The sequence below is a fragment of the Equus przewalskii genome, chromosome 13 (assembly GCF_037783145.1).
Source record: "Equus przewalskii isolate Varuska chromosome 13, EquPr2, whole genome shotgun sequence".
Classification (NCBI taxonomy): domain Eukaryota; kingdom Metazoa; phylum Chordata; class Mammalia; order Perissodactyla; family Equidae; genus Equus; species Equus przewalskii.
The window spans coordinates 28,994,068-29,017,396 of NC_091843.1; the positions used below are offsets into that span (position 1 = coordinate 28,994,068).

A 23,329-nucleotide genomic window follows, 5' to 3' on the forward strand; every position below is an offset into this window, starting at 1 on the left:
GTAACTATTGAGCACTTGAAATGTGGCTGGTCCAAAGTGAGATGTGCTACAAGTATAAAATACATACCAATATCAAAAACTTAGTAAAAAAAAAAAGGTTATATTGATTATCTTCTGAACTGATAATAGTTTTGGTATATTGGGCTAAGTAAAATACATTATTAAAATTAATTTTACCCATTTCTTTTGTAGCTACTAAAAATTTTGAGATCACATATGTGGCTCATATTATATTTCTATTGGACAGCGCTGCTCTAGAGACTTGCACACGTTGGTAACTCTCATTTCCTTAGTCTTCTCCCAGACTATGGGTCCAAGGCCCTGACACAGGAAATTGTCAAGAGGCCACATGATTGGATATGAGAAATTATTGCTTTGTGTCATTGGAAGGTGAGGTTAATTCATAGCTGCTTGGGCTTTATACAGCCATTGGCTGCCTGGGAGCCCATACCTCCCTACCTCTCTTCTAGATATTCTTTTCCAACTATGACAGCAAGTTGAATCTGAAAAAAAGTGAGCATTCTCTGTCCACCAATGGGCTTTGCAAGACAAAAGGGTAGATTATTCAGCTTCAGTAAAAAACAAGTTCCTGACATCCAGGCAGTGGCAAAGAAATCCCAGACATGGTGTTCTGCTGGGTTTACTTTTATTGAACAAGCAGTTGGACAGACAGCATTGTGATCAGGAGCTTTCCAGAGCACAGATTGGGTGGAAGTGTTTCTGTGCCCTCAGATCAAAGAATCCAGGAGGAAAGAGATGGAAGACTGAAAGTCAGTGAGTCCATTCCCCCAACAGTTCTGTATGGTTTTCTACAGTAAATAAGATGAGCTCTGAAGAGTTATTTGTATATACAGATGGATAAGGTAGGCAGTTCAGAATCGGGGTATACATTTTCCCTCATGGCTTTCACCAATTCTCACATCATTTGCCCTAGAAAAGAAGAGAGGTAGATTATATGCTTGAAACTCAGAGACATTACAGAAATGTGGGCTATAAATTTGTAGCTGTACCGTAGTCAAAGAAATCCACAGATTCCTGCATTCTGCCAAGAATTCACAACTTAAAATCACTTTCACATTTTATTCAATTGATTCAATGAGTATTTATTGAACACCTACTATGTACTACTCACTGAGGTACATATAAAAATGAATTCTGCTCTTGATTACATGTGACCCTGACGGTAAGAAAAAGAGGTAGGTGTCATTAACATCATTTCACAGGGGAGGAGATTGAGCATCAGAGAAGTTTAGAGACTAGCCAAGGTCTCACCTTCAGTCAGGACTTGAATCAAATTCCTCTAACATTAATGCTTTACTGTTATAGTTTGTTTTAGGCCATGAGAATTTAATCAGCTATCCTCCTTGCCTGACTCACCCATGTATTCTTATTTGAATCAACATTTAAAATCTTGAGATCAACATTTAAAACACTACATCAACATATACAATTTTTTTAAAAGGTGGTAAGGTCCTCAGGCATTTTTCTTCCATATAACTGTACAGCACCAGCTAGTATCACCTGGATCACTAGTGTCTGTATCATTCCAAACTCAAACCTCCATTTTAGTTCTCACCTCGACCCCAGGAAGTTTCTTTTGGTTTGAAAGCAGCAAGCTATGGCCTGGTTGAATCCTTGAAAATCTTTGTCATGGAATAGAGAATAGTCACTTATTCATCTCACAAAATAGTACTAGTATTTTCCTTGACATAGAAATTTCCTTCCAATGTAGCTAATCTTTACCTAATTGAGATAATGCCTTCTCCAAAGCCCCTAGTTTTCAGAATCTCTTGACGACTAAGGGATGGTGGCAGAGCATAAGAAATGAAGTCAGAAGATCTACACTGGACCAAAAATATCATACTGAATAACCCTGATAAGTTGCAGGATTCCCCCTAGGCTGATTTTCTGTAAAATGTGAAGGATAATCATCCCTGCCCTAATCACAGGACTAGTGGGAGGATGCAAAAGGAAAAAGCACATAAAACTCTAAAGAGTTACGTAAATTTTAGTAGTTATTGAATAATAGAAAATATTTATTAGATAGTAAGCAAAAGTATGGGTTCCAGGATCTTCAATCTGTTTTTCCAGAAAAGTTGTGACTGCCTGGCCTTTTATTGCATTCTTGGGATTCCAGACTCTTAGAAAATCTTCTATCCAGGAACAAAGTTTAGGTATTAGGTTCCAACCTCCAAGATATGCATCCATAGTAGTCATCAGAGCAATGCTGGGCTGTGACCCACTTGTACCACCTTGATATATCCAAGATTACATCACTGAATCAAACAGAAGGAACTGAACCCATGCCCAGGACATCTTGTGTTCTAATGATTTCTTCTATCAGCTAACATCATAAATAATTCCTATCACTAAGAATGCTTGTTATATATTTCTAGTGGAAAGAAAACACTCAAAAATGAAAGAAAGGAACTCCCTCACAAAAACTTTTGTGCTTAGTCCTGGCAAGATTCGTCATTATTTGAATAAATACATCTTACCAGTATTATCCTATGGCAAGTTCCTCATAATGTAGTTTTTTGTCAAGTTGTCTACATGAGACTGCAGCAAGGTGTGGTCTAAAGTGTGGTCAATAGGACTTGCATAAAGATTCTTTTTTACTGTTTTATGATACATGTAACCAGGTGTGTTTGTGAGATGGGGGACAGTATATTCTGTGGATACAATGAGGAGCAAACCACTAAGAGTTCACATGTAATGAGATAGCAAACACAATGGAGCAAAAATTTAAACCCTCTCTTCATGGGTGTGTAAAGACCCAGAGTAGATAGATGACTTTGTCAAGCCCACACGAGAAAGAAATGAAGGTCTCCTGATGTCATCCAGTAGTCTGTCTACTCGATCCTGCCTTCCAGCTGCTAAAGTGAAACCAGAAACACCTAGCGAATAGCTCTTGTTTTTCTGGTTTCCCATATCAAGGCTCACTGAGCAGTTCTTTTGAATACGGCCTTATCTCCTATTACTTAAGATCCCCAAAACTGGCAGAATAGTTTCCAATTCCATCATTGCCAAAGCTTTTGTAGCTGTGGAATGGAGTAAAAAAAGTTGTGAATAATAATAAATAATTATTAAATATAATTTATTAAAATATTGTTTGCTTTTATTAAATAGAAATATATTTTAAAACATCCAATGTAAATTTTTTGAAGTATAATTCACTAAAATTATTAAAAATAAATAAGCACTGTGCCAGAATCTGTTTCTCTAGTTCATACTTTAGACTCTTCTCTTTCTCTAACTTCATACTTTGGACTCTTAGGCATAAAATAATAGTGATAATAACAATAAATTCCATTAATTTGTAGACACTGTGCCAAATGCTTAAAAGTCAACATTTATTGAATATTTTCAATAACTTGGTGTGATCTTTGTTTAGATGTTTATGAGATTTTCCAAAGGTCTCATAGGTGAAGAACATCAAAAATGAGAATTTGAACCCATATTAATCTGGTAACATAAAATTTTATCTTATTTGAAAATTTCTTGTTTTTCTCCAAGTTACATATCATCTTGCCTTAGAAAGAGATTCCTCAAGTGCAATCACCAAGGAGAATGTTAAACTCAATAATGTGTCAGAATATCCTTGCAGGGATTTCAAAGAAAAGGTCAACTTTTCATGTTGGGAGACAGTTTAATGCAATGTAAACTGCAAGGATCCAGGGGTTACCCAGAAATGGTTCAAATCCAGCTCTGTCATGATCTGACCTCTCCTGGTCTCTGTCTCATCTTTTTATTATAGATCACAAAACTAAAACCTACTTTGCGAAAGTGTTAGATTAGGGACATTGCTCATAAACAATCTATTAATGATCCCAGTAAACATTTAAAAATGTTAACTACTGTATTATTATTCCCACTTATTTCAGTAATTACTGAATTATCTTCACAACAAAGACATAGACAATTCTAGGGTTACCTGACCCAGTATCACGTCCCTGGCCAGAGAAATGTCCATCACCCAGTACAAGAGAACAGAAGCAGAACTGACTGGTTCTAACACTGTAAGCACGAATGCCAATGTACTTACAGATGCTGGCACGCTGGGAACTGTGGTTCCTGGGGTGCTGCTGTCCTCACACCTCCCTTCACTGCGTATGTGTGTATTAGTCTGGCGCATTCTAAAACAGAACAGAGGAGGTTTCCAAGATGGGAAGACTCACAGTTAAAATGAGAAAAAACAAGGGTCAATGTGGGTGACATCTGGGCATCAAACCAGAACTGAAAAGAGGGGTAGGCCCTGGGATCTGCATTCAACTGTTTTCCAATAGGCATCATCCAGGTTTAATCTCTCTCTTCTGATTTAGCTCGAGATTGTTCCCCAGCCCTGGATCTATCCCGTCACATTTCATTCACCTCTATACTCATAGAATTGTTGAATGTGGGAAATAAACTTTGAGATCATCTAGTCTAAAAGCTGCTATTTTATAGATGGGAAAATTAAGTACTAGAGAAGTTTGACTTTATTGAATACCTATGATGTGATTTTGGGATTAAAAGATATAACATATTTTATAAAATATATTTTATGTAAATATATAAATATATAAAATATAGAGAGAATATAGGTTCTCTCTATATTTTACAAAATAAAACTGTACAGAATCATACAGTCTAAATTTTATAGTTGAAAAAAATCTTAAAAGGTATGAATTTTAGTGCCTCTCCCTTAAGAATTATTATCTATCAAACACCTACTTGTTTGCCTCTGGTGATGGGAAACTCACTCTGCATCAAGGCCATTCATTTTTGTCTTTGAACATTGCTCAAGTTGAAATTGCTTCCCCATATCTTCTGCTAAGACCACAGAAGTCAACACTGTTCCTTTTTGCCTGGGATAGCTTGAATTTTCTCTTTATAATACATACTCCCAATTCCTTTAGCTAAATAATCCATCCTGAAGCTTGCCTTAGTAATCTTTTCATCATTGGAGTTTCTGACTCTACAGTTCCCCTTGATAGAGTATTGTGGTCTCTACAGTTCCCCTTGAGTAGACTTGTTAGGGGTTTATACAGTTAACAGAGTGCTTGGCTCTGACATTTACAATAAAGAGAAGTTGAAGGACTTCCGGGCTGAAGATAAGTCATATATAGCAACAAACTCCTGAATGGTTGTACTTATTCCTTAAACAGGGACTTCTTAATTGTTAAAACTCTGTAAGATCCACGGATGGATTTCAACAGATTTATGTGCCCACAGGTACTATGCAGACAAGCTGTTAATGTCACATCATTTTCTTTTCTGGAAAGAGAGAACTTCCTCCGTATTATAAAAGGAATCTTTGATTCCCAAATGTTTAAGGAACTACTGCCTTGGATACAACAATAGTGTAGTAGGGAGCAAAGAAACCGTGTTTAGGTCTGAATCAACAAGGTTAAAATCCTGTCTGATCTACTCGCTGGCTTTGTGACTTTAAACAAGTTCCCTGAACGCTCTGAGCCTCAGATTCACCTCAGAACAGTGAAGATAGAACTACTCTATAGCAGGTAGTGAGGATTCAGTGAGAGGGCCTTACCTACAGATGTAAGGTATAAAGCATTCATATTCAGGTTTTATCCCAAATATATCAACTGTGGAGTGGCTGTTTCTTTTATGAGTAATTTGACTTAAAAAGAAACAAATGTAAGTTCAAATATTTTCCCTGAATTGGAAAAGCAGGATATCAGGCCATGCTCACATTCTGGGCCTTGCTCACAGTGTCCTAAGAAGGATAGGCTTCTTAGACATACAAGGCTGCAATGTAAGTCTGGGGTGGGGTGAGGTGGAAAAGTCAAGATTTGCCATTATGCTCTTATTTAAAGCTGGTCAAATGAAGCTAGGAAAAGGTAAGGAATATGTATGAAGATAAGGACAAGATAGCATTTGAACAGAAAAGCAACACAAAGCTACAACCAATAACAGAAGTATTAAAATGAATCTCTTGTATTGAACTTAAAAATTCTTCTCAATAACCCTGTGAAGTCAACTGGCTCAGAGAACTGTCTCCACTTCTCCAATGAAGAAATTGAATCTCAGAAGGATGAGATAATATGTCCACAGATGGTAACAAATTTGAGAACAGACACAAGGTCTTCCATTTGCTCCAGTGCACTTTCTTTTGCTTTATACACTTCCTGTTCCGAGAAGACTTACAGGATGGGAAATATGTGCCTATCAGGTAGTCATAAGGCCCATTAGAGATTATAGGTTGGGCTCTCTGTATAGCAATGATTCTCAAATTTTTTTCTCTTTATGCAAAGGATGGATGATGTTCACACTTCCATGAGTGTACATGGGCTTATAAAGATTTTCTCTAATTGTTGTAACCTCATGACTTTTTCCTTTCTCTTCCACTCAGTAAAGTACATTAGCACTTTTATTAAAGAGATAACCTTAAATCCTCCCTATTTTATAAATGACAAAGATCATTCACAAAATCTGAATTTTTAACTGCTATTACTAGCAAATTAGTTGAAACATACCTCAAATTGATATCAGTACCCTACTGTGGGTCAACCCTGTGGTCAAGAGCCTCTACGCTGGAAGATAGGATGATGTGACTTGTATACTTACAGATTTTCATGACAGAGCATGCAGGGATTGTTGTACGTCTGGCCATCATCACCACAGACAGGCTGTAAATTCTTTGGGCAAAGGTAACCTATCTTGGGCAATACTCGGTAGTGTTTGCACATCTCAGAATCCTGAAAAAGCAAAACATAAATCAGATTTACTCAATGACACTCAAGAGGGATGAGTTTGGGAAAACCTTTTGATATCCTCAGCGACATTTGAATAAATGACTAGTAAAGGAATTGTAACATAGGTCATACAAATTCACATGTTTCTTTTCACATCATTATTAGGTAGATTTAGCCTCCTGGATTTGGCTTCTTTTTACAAGGGAAGATAAGTAGCTAAACCAAAAAACAAAGAAGAACAAAGCAGTAAGAAAGCAGAAACCTTACATGATATCAGGCACAGACAAAGTGAGGCACACCCTTAGGATGAAAACAAGGATGGTAATCATGCAAGAAATAATTTCTTTTATTACTTAAATGAAGGCACTGGTTATATACAATCTAGAAAGGAAAGACTCAGAGGCAAATACTAGTTAATTGCATGGGCTTTTGAGTCCTAGCTCTGCCACTAACTAGAGGATTGATTTATTAAACTACTCTGAGTCTTAGTTTCTCATCTGAAAAACGTGAATAATAGTTCTTGCCTTATACTGTTGTTTTAGGGGATTTAAATGCACGTATAACACAGTGTTTGGCACACACAAAGTGTTCGGTATATGTAGTATGCTTGTCAGTATATTTCCCAAGGTAAAAAAATTCTCATGTTGAAAAAGGAACATATTTGGGGGGCTGGCCTCGCGGTGCAGAGGTTAAGTTCACACGTTCAGCTTCAGCGGCCCGGGGTTCAGTGGTTTGGATCCTGGGTGCAGACATGACACCTCTTGGCAAGCCATGCTGTGATAAGCGTCCCACATATAAAGTGGAGGAAGATGGGCATGGATGTTAGCTCAGGGCCAGTCTTCCTCAGCAAAAACAGGAGGATTGGTGGTGGATGTTAGCTCAAGGCTAATCTTCCTCAAAAAAAAAGAACATATTTGTTCTTTGTAGTCTTTTGGAAGTATGAATTCAATAATAATAATTTTATTAATTAAAACAAAATAGGACCAAAGGAAAAAAAGAGATAGAGAAACTTTAAAAACAGGATTACAGAAGACTTAAATTCCATGGTGTCAGCAATTACATTAAATATTAATAAGACTAATTATTCCAAAGACAGGGATTGCTAAACTAGAAAAAACAAAAAGACTCAACTATATAATGTTTACAAGAAGTATACTTTTAATATATCTTTATATTTCAACCAATAAGTTGAAAGTAAAAGGATGGAAAATATATACATGCAAATGCTCATCATTTAAAGGCTAGTCTATCTATATTAATATCACACAAAGTAGAATTTAGGACAAGAAGTATTAGCAGAGATAAAGATAAGGATTTCTTTTTTATTTTAGTTATTTATTTATTTTTAAATTTTTATTTTTATAGCAGTGACATTGGATGATAATATTATATAACTTTCAGATTTACATGATGATGTATTTCAAATTCTGTGTAGATTACATCATGTTCACCATCCAAGGACTAATTGTAACACATCCCCACACATGTGTGTCTAATCACCCTTTCACCCTCTTCCCTCCCCCTTCCCCTCTGGTAACCACCAATCCAATCTCTGTTGTTACATGTTTCTTTGTCATTGTTTTTATCTTCTACTTATGAGTGAGATCATATGGTATTTGACTTTCGCCCTCTGACTTGTTTCACTTAGCAGAATACCCTCACAGTCTATCCATCTTGTCACAAGTGGCCAGATTTCATCATTTCTTATGGCTGAGTAGTAGTCCATTGTGTATATATACCACATCTTCTTTATCCATTTGTCCGTTGATGGGCACCTAGGTTGCTTCCAACTCTTGGCTATTTTGAATAATGCTGCAATGAATATAGGGAATGTATCTTTATGCATTTGTGTTTTCAACTGCTTTGGATAAATACCCAGCAGTGGAATAGCTGGGTCATACGGTAGATCTATTCTTAATTTTCTGAGGATACTCCATACTACTTTCCACAGTGGTTGCACCAGTTTACACTTGTACCAGAAGTATATGAGGGTTCCCTTCTCCCCACATCCTCTCCAACACTTGTTGTTTCCTGTCTTGTTAATTATAGTCATTCTGACTGCAGTGAGGTGATAAAGATGAGGATTTCTAATGATAAAATAATAGGTTCGTTAAGAACAATCTCAAACATGTATGTACCTAAAGTATAGTTTTACAATATATGAGGCAAATATTGACTGACTGAAAGGAGAAATAGGCAAATTTGCAAATATAGATGGAAATATTAACATAATTTTTCAGCAATTGATAGCACATAAAGATCAAAATACGGAATATTTGAAAAACAAAATTAACCAGTTTGATCTAAATGATATTTACAGACCTTTATATCCAACAACTGCAGACTACACATTCTTGTCCAGTGTACACAAAATTATTGCTAAAATAGACCATATTCTAGGCCATTAAGCAAGTGTCAATAAATTTCAAAGAATTAAAGTCATAAAATGTAAGTTCTGTGACCACAGTGCAATAATACCAGTAACAAATATGATAACTATAAAGTTCCTAGGTATGTAGAAATTAAGCAACACACTTCCAAGTCACTCATGACTCAAAATAATCATAATGGAATGTAGAAATGTTTTGAAGTGAATGATAATAAAAATATAAATTCTCAAATAGCAGCAGCTAACGCAGTGATTTGAGGGGAAGTTATAACTAAATGCATAATTAGCAAAGAAGAAAGTTTTAAAATCAGTGATCTAAACTTCCATCTCAAGAAGCTAGCAAATAATAAGCAAATTAAGCTTGAAAATATAAGAAAACGAATAATAAAGAGGAGAAATTTATGAAATAGAAAACAGAACAAAGCCAAACATCGGTTGTTTGAAAAGGTTAATAAATTGACACACCATTTGCAAAATTGCCAAAAAGGCAAGAAAGATATGCTACCAATATTAAAAATAAAAAGGGTGTCACTATATAAATATAGATATTAAAAGGATAATGTGGAAATGTTATAAATAACTATATGCCAATAAATTTGGCAACTTAGATGAAATTAAAAAATTCCATGAAAACCACTGTCTGAAACAGAGAAGAAATAGAGAATTTAATAGTATGATATCTGTTGATGTTCATTTCAGAAGCGTAAAGAAGTATTTGTTTGCTAGTTTGTTTTGATGAATAATTCAGACATCTAAATGGACTGCTTTAGATTGTAGTCTGTTCTAGATTGATAGAGATATTCAGGGAAAATTTAGACAAGCACCTTCTATGACTCACTGGCAAAGGTAACACTGAACTAGGTATATCCTTAGTAGTTTTCACGTATTTTCTGCTACAAGGTTCGAAACTACTGGGATAAAGCATTACAAAGGAGCAAAAAAGACAGAAGCCTTCTTTTTTTCTTACATAGTACATCAACTCAACAAATCCTGATTGACTCCACCTTCAAAATAGACTGAGGATCCAACCACCTCTCATTATGACCACTATGACCAAGGTATAAACTAGCGTCATCTCTTCTGTGGATTACTGTCATGGTTAACTAAATAGCTGTCTAACTTTTGCTCTTGCCTCCCTGCAGTGTATTTTCAATACAGCAGGCAGAATTATTCTTATAAAACATAAACCCAATCACATCACTCCTCTTTTTAAAATCTTCATTCAGAATAATGGCCAACATCTTTAAAACAGGCCACAAAATCCTACATAACATGGTCTCCTGTTACTTTAATGACTTCTTCCTCTGTAACTGTCTCTGAGGTCACTCCATTTCAACTACACTGCTATACTGTCCTTCAACCCTTTCCTCAGCACTTTGCTGTTCCTCTTCTTGGAATGTTCTCCCCTCACTTACACATATGGAATCAACCCCTTTAGGCCTTGGTGCATATGTCACCTTCTCTGAGAACTCTTTCCTGTACAGGCTTTAAAACTGAATCCCTGCCTTATACCATATCATTTTTCTACTTTATTTCTCCCTTAGTATTACATTTCATTTGTTCACGTTTTCTATTATCTATGTTCTTTTAATATAAACTTCAAGGGTGTAGAGAGTTATGTCTGTTTTTTTTTATGGGTATTGTTCTCCTACACACATGTAATGCTTGGAAAATAGTAGATGCTCAACAAATATTCGTAGAATGAATAAATGGATGGCTAAGTGGATGACAAATGAATAACGAATGTGGTTCTTTTCTCCAAGAGAAAGCTCAGCTCAGAACCAGATTGTACATTAGGAAGAAGCATGATGGGCTTCTCATCTACTGGGGATATCTTATTTCTTGACCTAGGTGCGAATATCACAGGTGTGATCACTTTGTGATATTTCATTTAGCTGTACACTTATGATATGTGCACTTTTTCTATATGACTATTATACTTCAGTAAAATGTTTTTTTAAAAAGAACAGATTTTATTTTTCACAATAGCCAACATATGAAAACAGTCTAAGTGTCCATCAATGGATGAATAGATAAAGAAGATGTGTAACACAATGGAATCTTATTCAGCCATAGAAGGAAGGAAAAAGAAAATCTTATCTGTGACAACTTGCAGGAAACTTGAGGGCACTGCACTAAGTGAAATAAATCAGACAAGAAAGACAAGTATTCTATGATATCACTTATATGTGAAATCTGAAAAAGCCAAACTCAACAGAAACAGAGAATAGAATGGTAGCTACCAGGGGCTGGGATTGGGGGAATTGGGGAGACACTGGTCAAAGGGTACAAACTTTCAGTTTCAAGATGAATAAATTCTGGGACTCTAATGTACAGTATGGTGATTATGGCTAATAATACTGTATTATAAAGTTGAAAGTTATTAAGTCAGCAAATCTTACATGCTCTCACCACAAAAAAGAAATGGTAATTATGTGAGGTAATGAAGGTGTTAGCTAACCCCATGGTGGTAATCATTTCGCAATATATAAGTGTATTGAATCAACATATTGTACACCTTAAACTTACACAATGTTATGTATCAACTATATCTCATTAAAGCTGGGAAAAAAAAGAACTGATTTTGTGAATAGCTCTTCTCCATGCTTAGGCTTTTCTAGTGTAGTGCCTAATCTACTAGCAATACGTAATTAGTATTTCACTAGTGCAATTCACCCATTATCCTAGCTGAATTGGGCAAATAATTAGATAAAATTCATGTTTTATACCTTTCTTTCTTCTTTTCTAAGTCTCCCTTCTTTTCTAAGGGACCAGGTCCCTTCTAGGGCTCAATTTGAGATTCCACTTGATAAATATACTTCATTCTCTCATATCCCCTTTGTTCCTTTCTATTCCTGACTTTGGCAAAGCTCTAAAAAAAGCAATCTGATTAGGCTAACTTACACTAAGGTATACATTGCTGGTGGGCATCAGCCTATATTTTCAATAAAAAGTTTTAATTACTATGAATTGCTGGTTGGCAGAATTTCACAAGCATGAACACGCTCAGCATTGTAGTCCAGGCTATTGGGAAAAGAATTTGGTTTGGGGAGAAAAAATGAGAGGAAGCTAGGTGAGGAGCCTTTTTGGTCTGCTGAAATTACAGAATTAAGGCTCCTAACTACTGATTTGACCACAGGTGCAAGTCACATTCACTACACACCCACTTTTTAAAATTTCACAAATGTACTAAATTGGCTTGGAGCAGGGCTAAGAATCTCAAAGTGCACAGAATAATGCATTGATGAGTCACCCCAGACTCTCACTAAGCATGAACTACATTTAATCCTCAAAGGACTTGAGGCTGTACTAAATCAGCCTTTTCCAGACCTTTCTATGGAAATGAGGTTTATGGAGGGCAAGTGGCAACAGGACCCCCAAATCAGAAAATTAAGTTAATAAGTAGATTTTCAGAAACAGACACTCTTACCAGAGTATTGAGGGAATCTGGGCTGTCTTCCTCTTCAGAAGATCTAGTGTGGGATGGCTTTTCTCGAATTCCTGCCCTTTCTGAAGCTTCTTTTTGACTAGAGGAAAAAACAAAAAGTAACTTAAAGTTATATCCACAAAGATCAGCTCCTATAACTTCCAGTTGAAAGTTAAGTAATTCTAATATAATATGATAGAACCATAGAAAATTCACCAGAGAGTGACCTAGATGACATGTTAAGAAAAGTAAACAACTGGGAGCTGGCTTAGAGCTCTCCTCACTTAATAGATGTTCAACTTTGGACCAGTTGCTTAAATTCCTCAAGCTTAATTCAGTGGAACATAAAAAGAGGATGGTATTGGTAATTCCTGCCTCAAGGAACATACAGCAGTCCCCCCATATTCGCAGGGGATACGTTCCAAGACCCCCAGTGGACTCCTCAAACTGAAGAAGTACTGATCCCTATATATCCTGTTTTTCCCTACACGTACATAGCTATGACAAAGTTAATTTACCAGTTAGGCACAGTAGGAGATTGACAACAATAATTATTAATAAAATAAAACAATTATAACAATATACTGTAATAAAAGTTAAGTGAATGTGGCCTCTCTCTCTCTCAAAATATCTTCTTGTACTGTACTCACCCTTCTTCTTGTGATGATGCGAGATGATAAATTGCCTATGTGATGAGACGAAGTGAAGTGAATGACATAGGCATTGTGACATAGAATTAGGCTACTATTGACCTTCTGACCATATGTCTGACCATATGATCACCTGCTTCCGGATCGCGGTTGACTGCGGGCAACTGAAACCGCAGAAACTAAAACCGCGGATAAGGGGAAACTACTGTACTGGAAGAGCTAAAAATATACTGATTATTGTTATTGTGTCCATAGTGGTTTTCACAACCGTCGTCATCATCATTATCTATCGTGTCCATTGGTCCCTAAATATGGTTGTCCATCAGAATAATCGAGAAACCCTTTCTAAAAAAGTTTCTCTAGCCCTGGAGATTCTGACAATACATTTTGGGGTGTTAATTCTGCATTTTTAAAAAATTTCTCTGTTCAGTCTGATCTAGCTGTGGAACAAAGATCTGGAACAATTTCTTGTAACTATGACCCTGATAGTTGGAAAAAACATTTTTCTTTCAAGTGACACAGTTAGTAAACGTCATGGTTGGAACTTACAGCTGGATTTCCTGTCTCCAAGTCCAGGTGGTCTTTCTCCTCTATCAGGTGTTCTCAGTTTAAGTGACTTGATCTAAAGACTTATTTTAAGGACCCCGTGGATTCATGAGCACGTATTTATTAAATCAGCAGTTTCTAAAAACACAGTTGCCCCACTAACTGAAGGGGTAACAAGATCCTCTTACTCACAAGATAGTTCTGCACATGTAGCACTTGTTTTTATATAACTTTCCATCAATGCCACGCACGGGATCATTCTCTCGAGTGCACATGAGCTCGTCATTCCTCACGTACTGCCGAAACTTGCTGCAGTTATCCTAGAAAATGAGAAAGGGGAAGTGAACATGGCCTTTTCTGTTCTTGGCTTGGTGGCTTTCTCAAATTTGGTTTTAGGAAGTCCTCTCTTGGCTCTAGGCTCAGACTCACTGCACTCCTCCTGACAGTGGAGGCCAAGGAACGCTCAGACTGTCTAAATTTTCTGTCCTCCACTTCACTCTGAACCTCTCTGCACTGGTCCTGGAGACATACGGAAACATAAAACAACACTCGATAGACCTCCTTGTCTCCCCCGCCCTTTCCTTCCATCCTTCCTATTCTCCATTTCCCACATGAGGCGTACTCTTGACCAAAGGGCAATCTCACAGGAATCTAACTCCACAAATGTGATTATCACCGTTAAGTTTGAAGGAAGAAATCTTTGCAGTCCTAAAAAGAAAATACAAAAGGAAGCATCATGCATGCACACTATTGATTCGTTGATGCTGAAAAAACCATCCGGGGAAAAGAGAAAAAATACATCAAGGACAGAAGCTAAAGAGGAGGCTTTAAGAGTAGTGTATATTATCTGAACTGTTAAAATCATTGTCAACAAGCTACCTAAAGCCTCATTTCACGTTCAAAGCATCAGAGATAAGCATGCAGTAGAGGTGGTAAGGAATTTTAGCCTCTAGTTTTCAATTCACATTTCTCCCAAAGAGGAGAGACTAAGGCAATAATTGACACACACTGTAGGAGAATTCTCTACAAAACTGAGAAAAACATTAAACTTCAGAGCCAGAAAACAATCTTGTTATAACCCAAAGTGACAATATTGACAAAATCGATTTTCTTTGAAGCAAAAGATTAGCATCTTTATTATTATGAAAGAGAATGCAACATTCTGAGGATGAAAAGTGAAATCGTTATCTTGATATCTTTTAAGAAATAACCTTTGCATCTTTTGAGGGCTTGGCATTTGATTTTTCTTCATCGTTCTTTTTTCTTTCACTAGCTTCTCGCTCACTGCAGAATAAAAAAGGATAAGGTAGTTTTTCCAGGGTTATTATTGATTTTTTTTTAACCAAGTATTTCTTCAATTCTGAACATAAGCAAATATAACACTATTTTCTCATATCTAAAAATATTTAAACTTTTGTTTTTTTACGAATGAGCTCTGATTGTTGGAATTTGCATAGCATATTTGTGGCAATGCTATAAACTTTCATAAATTCAGTTAATAGCTTCTCATCCAGAATGATATGATCCTAAAAGGCAATTACTTTCTTTTCCTTAATTGAACACATTTATGGCTCTCATATAAAGAGTTGCTTCATTTCTCCTTTTTACTTTTCTTCTTAAATTACAACTAAACTCTCCATTATTGATTCTCCTTAATGTAGAGCGCTTTAAAGTTTATAAACATCTTTTAAAATATTATCTCCTTGAATCCCTATGAAAACTATATTGTGTTGTTATTCTTCCCTTTATATATACGAGAAATTGAGTTTCTGCAAAGTGAACTGGCCTGTTGTGTCACTTAGCTGATAAGCTTCCTCTTTGAAAGTCCGTGATTTGGGTCCTATACAATAGCTGGCTCCCTATCTCATGTGCTCCAGGTATGATTATGCTTCTCATCATCAAAATAAAAATTTCTTGTGAAAGTGCTTCAGAAACACTATCTTCTTCTAAAGCGAGGAGCTATTGTTATATTTTTAATGTGATGCCAATGCCTTAGGTTTTAAATTAAGGGGAACTATTTTCTGGCAAACAGGCACACCATATCAAACTGATCAGTAAACCTCTTCACGTACAAGATGCTCTGACACATGGCACACTTGTTGACGTGCATCTTGCCATCTGGACCTCGAACAGGGTTATTTTCTCTGGTGCAGATAAGCTTTCCTTCTCTCACCATGTTCCGGAATTCGTGACACTGATCCTACCAATAGGAGCAAAAGAAAGATGTTAATGCGATTGTCTGATCTTTAAAAGGGAAAACACAATTGGTTGGTTAGATATAAACTCCTAACAATTGAACGGTAAAATAAAATCCCAGAGAAAATGAAATTTAAAGAGGCAATGTGTTTTAAAGTCACTTTATTCAATATCTTCTTAAGGAGTTTGAATCTTCTCCATAGCATCCCCCTCAAATAACTGTCTTGCCCCCATGACATTTCACTCCCACCTAAGGCAGGCCATGCAATTTTCATACAATTTTCACTAGGGTGAGCCCCAAATCTATCTCGCTGTAACTCTACTCATTACTCCACACATAGAAGCCCAGAAATGAACTGAAAGATGCTCTTTTGCAAGGCATATAAAGATGTAGACTTTAGCTTTGTCCCTCAAGAACAAAATTTTTAAAAGATTTTCTATCACATCTGTATTATATGCCAGGCACTTTGTCGTGTTCTCTAATGGACTTCCTTTGGTTGTCATAAAAAAGCTGTAAGATAAACACTCATTATCCCCATCTTGCAGATGAGAAAAATAAGGCTCAGAGAGATTAAGTCATTAAAATCGACGTTGGAATTGTGATCAGAAACCTGCTAACAATCGGGCTATATTCCTTGTCTTCTTTGCTTTTACCTGGCAGGGAATAAAACTCCTCTACATTTGTAAGAAGATGGAGGGGACTTTTTGTTCACTGAAAAATAAGAAACTTAAAAGAAGCCAATGGAAATGAGTCCCCAGAATCTGGCCTCTATTAAAATTTTTGGACATCTGTAGAAGTTTGTCTTAAACTTCCTTTAAGCTGAAAGAGCCAAAGTAGAGATATAGGAAGATTACCTTGAAAAATACTGCTAGTAAACAGATTGTAGTTATCTTCCTTTATTTGAACTCTGATACCCGTGAGCAACTCCAGACCTACTTTCATCTGCAGAATTTAAAAAATTCTATGGAATTGAATACCTGATCAATATATTAAATGTCTCAGAGCCATCATTTTTAGAAGTTACTAGAATTATTTCTTTTTCCAGATGCCCCAAATACCACATACGTATATGTGTATGATTGCATCCATCTGCCTGTATTGCAACTTTTGCTTTATGGATGCAATCTCTGGCCCTTTTGTTTATTATGTGTGTAGTTAACTTCTCTGGGTTTCTCTCAACTGTAAAATTGGAACAATATTACCTTCTGCATAGATTTTGGGGAGATTTAAATATGATGATGCGTGTGCTTTGGAAAGCTTATTTTACTTTGCATATGTAGATAAGACCATAACTCTCTTTTGCCACACATACACAAAATATCTGGATTTCTGTATATACATATAGATAGAGTATTTTTTGTTTGAAATTCATAAAATAGATATTTAAAAAATAAAAATAAATTGACCACAATTATAAATAGAATAAATGGCCAGTAGAGATCATTTGAAGTTCTGCAATAAACACTTTTCTCATAGCCATTCATCTGCCAAAATGCCGTCTACCAAAACAGAGATTCCCACAATATTTTTAAAACATGATAATTACTACTAATGTTTCATTTTGTTTAATCAGTATAGATCTAATGAAAAATTTCCCCCCTAAGGAGAAAACCTTCGTGGGGAAATGTCATTATTTCACTTTTCTACTTGAAGTCCATAGATGGATTAGAAGACATTGTGCTGTGTCATATTCTACATTTTGCTGTTGTAAAGTATTGAACATTATTCTTAAAGCCCCAAATTGAACACAAGATGGCACTGGAATGTCAACTCAAGAATTTATCAGCTGGAGCTCCACATTTTTGATACTTGCTTTCTTGTTTGTAATTTTGGTGACTCTTTGCTTGTTTATTTATTTGTCTTAAAACTTCAGAAAAGAAATTCACTTGATAATAAGAATAAGTTGACAATTGTCACTGGTCCTACTAATGTGTGATAATTGCATCAGAGTTGCTCTGCAGGCATTGGATAGCATGCTATTTCTTTGCAAGATCTGACCATGGCTTGCTTGTTTACCATTATATCCACAATGATTGAGACAGTGTAGGCATTCCATAAATATTTGCTGAATGAATTGACCATACAACCAACTATGCAGATTTAAGTGTCAGCATGTCTGACATATATGACCTGTTTTTCATTGCTCCTTTCTTCTGTGTTTCTTCTGTTTTCATCCTCTTTCTTTTTTCTTTCAGCTGCTTCCCTTTCCCTGAAAGAAAAAATGGAAATAAACATTTCAACCAAATTAAACACCTCATTAAGTACTAGATCTGCTTTTAAAAAAACCATCATTTTCTCAAACTGATGAGAAATGATTATTATATGTTGAGCCTCAATATTAAAGACCCATTTTTGAAAAATACTTACAGTTTTTCCTTACACATAGCACACTTATTGCCATGCATCTTGCCTTCTGGACCCCGGACAGGATCACTTTCTCGTGTGCAGATAAGTTGTCCATTTTTCATTTGGCTTCTAAACTCATCACATTCATCCTGAAAAAAATGGAAAGATTATATTAGAAATGCTGTTTTCACATAGTATTTAATTGGGCTTGAAAATCTGAAGATTTCAACTCAAGAATCAGGCAGCCACTTAACCTTGCTGTGGGAGACACTATAACGTCCGATGAAGACATCCATGTCCTAATTCCTGGATCCTATAAATATGGTGCCTTACACGGCGAGGAGGAATTAAGGTTGCTTAATCAGTTTGCTAATCAGCTGACTTTAAAATGGAGAGATTATTCTGGATTATCTAGGAGGGCCTAGTGTAATCACAAAGCTTCTTATGAGTGCAAGAGGGAGGCTGGAGAGTCAATGTCAGAATGATGCAGCATGAAAAAGATTCCGATGGCCATTGCTGAATTTAAAGATGGCCACAAGCCAAGGAATACTGGCAGCTTCTGGAAGTTAGAAAAGGCAAAGAAACAGGTCCTCCCCTAGAGTTCCCACAGGGAGGAGGGCAGCCTTACTGACATCTTGGTTTTAACACAGTGAGACCCGTTTAGGACTTCCAAACTCCAGAAATGTATGATAATAAATTTGATTTATTTTAAGCCACTGTCAGTATCAATTTGTTACAGCAGCTGAACCTCATTTTGCCCATCCATAAAAGAAGTTTAAGAAAACATTTTTGACCAGGCTGTTGAGAGAATTAAATAAACTATTATTCGTAAAAGTGCTTTGTAAAGTGTTAGACTGAAAGATTTCCAGGTGGGATTAATTTTCTACACTGGACAAGTTACCACTGGTAATCTAGCTAATGACGGCTTCTGACTTTCGAAGGGTAGGATCTTGCTTGGCAACATTGACATCCTCTTGCCATATTTTTGATAGGCAAGTGTTGACTTACAGAAAGCCCATTCTTGCCAAAACCTAGTTAATGACTCACTTTTTTGGATGCTGAGTCAGTCCCATTTGATCTGACACCGGAATGCTTATTTTTTTCCTCTGCTTCTCTTTGCCTGGGATAGAAAAGAGCCAATAGTCATCTTGTTAACATACTCGGGTTTGGAAGATGCCTTAGAGCTTACGTATCCTAAACTACTTCCTTCATAAAGAATCTCTCTGCATATCCCTGAGATGGACAGTTAGATTGGTTATCAAGAAACTCCTTCATCGCAAGGCAGATATTCTAGGGAGATCAACTCAAGTAATTTCAGTCTCCTTTATTTGTGTCCAAATTTATCTCCCTATAACTTCCATCCTTTAGTCTTATTTCCCATTCTCAGGACAATATAGAACAAGCCTGGTAAATCCGTTACTTATTCCCAATATTAATCCTTCAGATATTTAAAGGCAAGTTTCAGCTCTCCAAGTCCAGCTTCCTCAATTCTTTCACCTTTTCATCATAAACTGTCATTTTTCATTCCAGATCAACTCACCATTCTAGTTCCTTGATTTGTAGGTCAGCCCATTATAATATTATTTCTTAAAGTGTGGAGGTCAAGATAGGAAGAAGACAAGCACTCTAGAAAGTACCTTAAGATCATGGGTTTATTTTAAAACCTCTTACCTTTCTGATAAAATATTTATGCCAGAGGTCCCTAAGCTTTCATATGCGTTAAGAAACACCTGTGAGATTTTTAAAAATTCAGATTCACTGACCATCAAAATATTCTTATTGACAAGATCTGGATTGGGACTCAGTAACCTGATTTTTAACAAGAAAGCCAGGTTTTCCCAAGATCCAAATACTGTAAAACTCTGGTACATCTATTTCTCTTTCAAAGTTTCATTCGATTTTGCATATAAAACAAACATGTATGTAACATGACATATATATGTGTGATATGATACGTATATGATGTATAACAAAATATATCCTGAAGATTCAAACAAGTATAAAGTCATGACATTTTAACCAAGTAAACTATTGGATAAAGACAGTACTTATAATGATTCAGTTTGGTAGAATTCTGGTTATAGTCCTGGCTCTGCTCAAAAACTTCCAGTGGCCTCTGATCACACATACAATAAAATCCACTCCTCTTTTCTTGGCCTAAAAAGCCTTCTATGATCTTCACAAATTCATTTCCTGCAATTTTCCATGCCATAATCTTGAGAAACAGTAACCTCCTTTCTATTTCTTAAGCTTGTTAATTTCATACGTATCTTCACACCTTTGCACTGGGTCTTGCTCTGCCTGAAACTTTCCTCCTCCAGATAGCCAAATGATCCACTTCACTTACTCTTCAGTCTCCCTCACATACCAGGCCTTCGCTGAACACCATAAATAAAGTAGCAACTCCAATCCCTTTCTGTTGCCTTGCTCTGCTTTGTTTTTCTTTTTACCACCTGGCCTTGTGTTAAGCAGTTCTTTGCTTATCTGTTTACAATCTGTCTTCCTTATGTTACATTACAGTTCCATAATGGCAGGAATTTTGTCTTGTTCACTTGAAGAGTACTTGTTCATGAAGACTGTGTGTTACATGGTAGGCAGTCAAAAACCATTTATTGTCAGATGAATGGTTTCCAAAGACCACAAAAATACTCCCATTTGTATGTGTTTTGTTAAATACTCCAGGTAACTATGTTATAACATAGATGACACTGATTATGTCAGCAGAGTTTTATCTCTTTTTAAAATTTATTTATTTCTTTTAAAGATTGGCACCTGGGCTAACATCTGTCACCAATCTTTTCTTCTTCTTCTTCCCCCTCCCCCTCCTCCTCCCCCTCCCCTCCCCCTCCCCTCCCCCTCCTCCTCCCCCCTCCTTTCCCCTCCTCCTCCCCTCCCCCTCCTCCTCCCCTCCCCCTCCTCCTCCCCTTCCTCCTCCTCCTCCCCTCCCCCTCCTCCTCCCACTCCCCCTCCCCCTCCCCCTCCCCTTCTCCTTCTTCTTCTTCTTCTTCTTTCTCCCCAAAGCCCCCCAGTACATAGTTGTGTATTCTAGTTGTGGGTCCTTCTGGTTGTGCTGTGTGGGACGCCACCTCAGCATGGCCTGATGAGCAGTGCCATGTGCATACCCAGGATCCGAACTGGTGAAACCCTGGGTGGCCGAAGCAGAGTTCACGAACTTAACCACTCAGCCACAGGGCCGGCCCCAGCACAGCTTTATCTTAATAATTTTCTGCATCTAAGAATCATCATTTGTTCTGTCACAAAATTATCTACTATTAATATGTGAGGCATAAAGCAACAAAGTCGTAAGTGAAGAGCTGTCTCAATTATGTTTGTCATATCTGCGAAGTATGACTTGTACATAGACAACCTGGTACAGTGTAAGGCATCGTAACATTAGTCATTATTTATTACCATTAATGATGATACCTATTATTTACTAAACACTAATGACAGTGCTAATAGTGACAGTTCACATTTATTGTTTGCCTTCTTTGTCCTGGGCATTGTACTAAGAGATTTACATGATTCTTTTCATTTAACTTTAAAAAGAAACACTACATGACTACTAGGATTTTTGTTGCCCTCACCCCCATTACAAATATGAGCAGATTGAAGCCTAGGCACGTAGAATAAACTGACCGAGAACACGGAGCTGAAACAGCCATCTGATGCTAAAACCCTAGCACTGCTCCACTCCGCCACTCTCTTCTATTAAAGAATTTTAATAATGTGGGAGAAATACTAGTCTGATATTCAGAAGAACTGGATTCTAGTTTTGGCTCTGAGGCTCACTCCCCATGAGACCTTGAATAAACTAACTTAAGTTTTTCTTTATTTGTAAAATGCAGCATTTGGATTAGTAAGATTTTCTCACGTGGCCTACACAACTACAAGATTGTAACTTTTTTTTTCAAGGAGAAAAGTGAAGAATGTGTGTGGAGAACCATTAAATACTTATTAAATGAACATCAATTAAATGCCATAATTAAGAGCATTGTGATATAGGCATCAAGTTTTAAAACTACAAGTACCCATCAAGGTCACCTAGAAAACTACCTCAATATACAGAGGGACTAATGGTAGTATGTTACTTGCCCCAGTAACACAAATCAAGAGTGGCTGATCTGGATCATAAAGCGCTCCAATTCAGTACTTTTCTCCAAGGGAAAATAAATAGAAGGAACAATCCTGGATTATGCGATAAATGTGTGCCATATACATGATAAGAAACAGTCCTCTTAAGCTATACTTGGTCAACTATTCCAAATGACTATTGCAAAGTCTCCTTAGGATTAAGGCATGATGTGTTCCAAAGAGCAAGTGTGTATCATGATGTCACTTACAGATCACAGAATTATGATAGAAAATAGAGTAGGAATCAGCCACTTGCTAGGGCTCATTGTTCCTTAAGGGACGCAAGAAAAAGAGAGAGTATTTTGGAATTAACATAAAGAAAAATTTTCACGGAAGGAGCATTGAACAATAGCATTAATTCAGGAGGACTATGTGGCCATCATTTAGATATGCCTGTTGAGAGAATTACTTACAGCATCTCTTTACACATGGTACACTTATTGTTGTATGATTTGCCATCGGCATCACGTACGGGATCATTCTCCCGAGTACAGCTGAGATTTCCACTTTTCATTAGTTCTCGAAACTCAGCACATTGGTCCTGAAAAAAGCGAAGAGAGCAGGTCTCCTGGATTACTCGGTCAGTTGTATTGTTATTGTTTGTTAAACAATTGGAGTAAGAAAAGTTCTTGTCTACCTCCTGTTATAAGGAATATAACATCTAGGATTGCTATCCACAGAGGACGAGGGTCTGGAATCATCCATATTCTAAGACATCAGTTGTCATGGCTAATAATGTTGCTTTTAAGGTTCTATATAGTGAAATTACAAAGCTAGTTGGTATTTAGCAGCATAGATCAAGGGTCAGCAAACTATACCTACAGGACTAATCCATCCTGCTGCTTGTCTTCATATATGAAGTTTTATATGTAAACTTGAAAACTAGTGTCCTAGTATTGTTAAATAAGGGACATAGAGTTCAGTGAGATGAAGTAACTTATTCAG

The 23,329-nt window shown here is 36.7% G+C and overlaps 1 protein-coding gene across 1 annotated transcript in view; it reads right to left on the reverse strand.

The window, feature by feature from the left end:
* Positions 1 to 629: 629 nt before the first annotated feature.
* Positions 630 to 23,329, reverse strand: part of SPINK5 (serine peptidase inhibitor Kazal type 5) — a 153,108-nt gene continuing 130,408 nt past the window's right edge. Inside the window, exons 24-34 of the mRNA XM_008528911.2 lie at positions 22,798 to 22,925; positions 19,298 to 19,370; positions 18,272 to 18,399; positions 18,035 to 18,113; positions 15,780 to 15,907; positions 14,919 to 14,991; positions 13,900 to 14,027; positions 12,515 to 12,611; positions 6,568 to 6,698; positions 4,046 to 4,136; positions 630 to 930 (exon numbers count right to left, since the gene is read on the reverse strand). Coding sequence (XP_008527133.2) covers positions 922 to 930; positions 4,046 to 4,136; positions 6,568 to 6,698; positions 12,515 to 12,611; positions 13,900 to 14,027; positions 14,919 to 14,991; positions 15,780 to 15,907; positions 18,035 to 18,113; positions 18,272 to 18,399; positions 19,298 to 19,370; positions 22,798 to 22,925 — 1,065 coding nt within the window. The 3' untranslated portion in view covers positions 630 to 921. The remainder of the gene's footprint in view (positions 931 to 4,045; positions 4,137 to 6,567; positions 6,699 to 12,514; positions 12,612 to 13,899; positions 14,028 to 14,918; positions 14,992 to 15,779; positions 15,908 to 18,034; positions 18,114 to 18,271; positions 18,400 to 19,297; positions 19,371 to 22,797; positions 22,926 to 23,329) is intronic.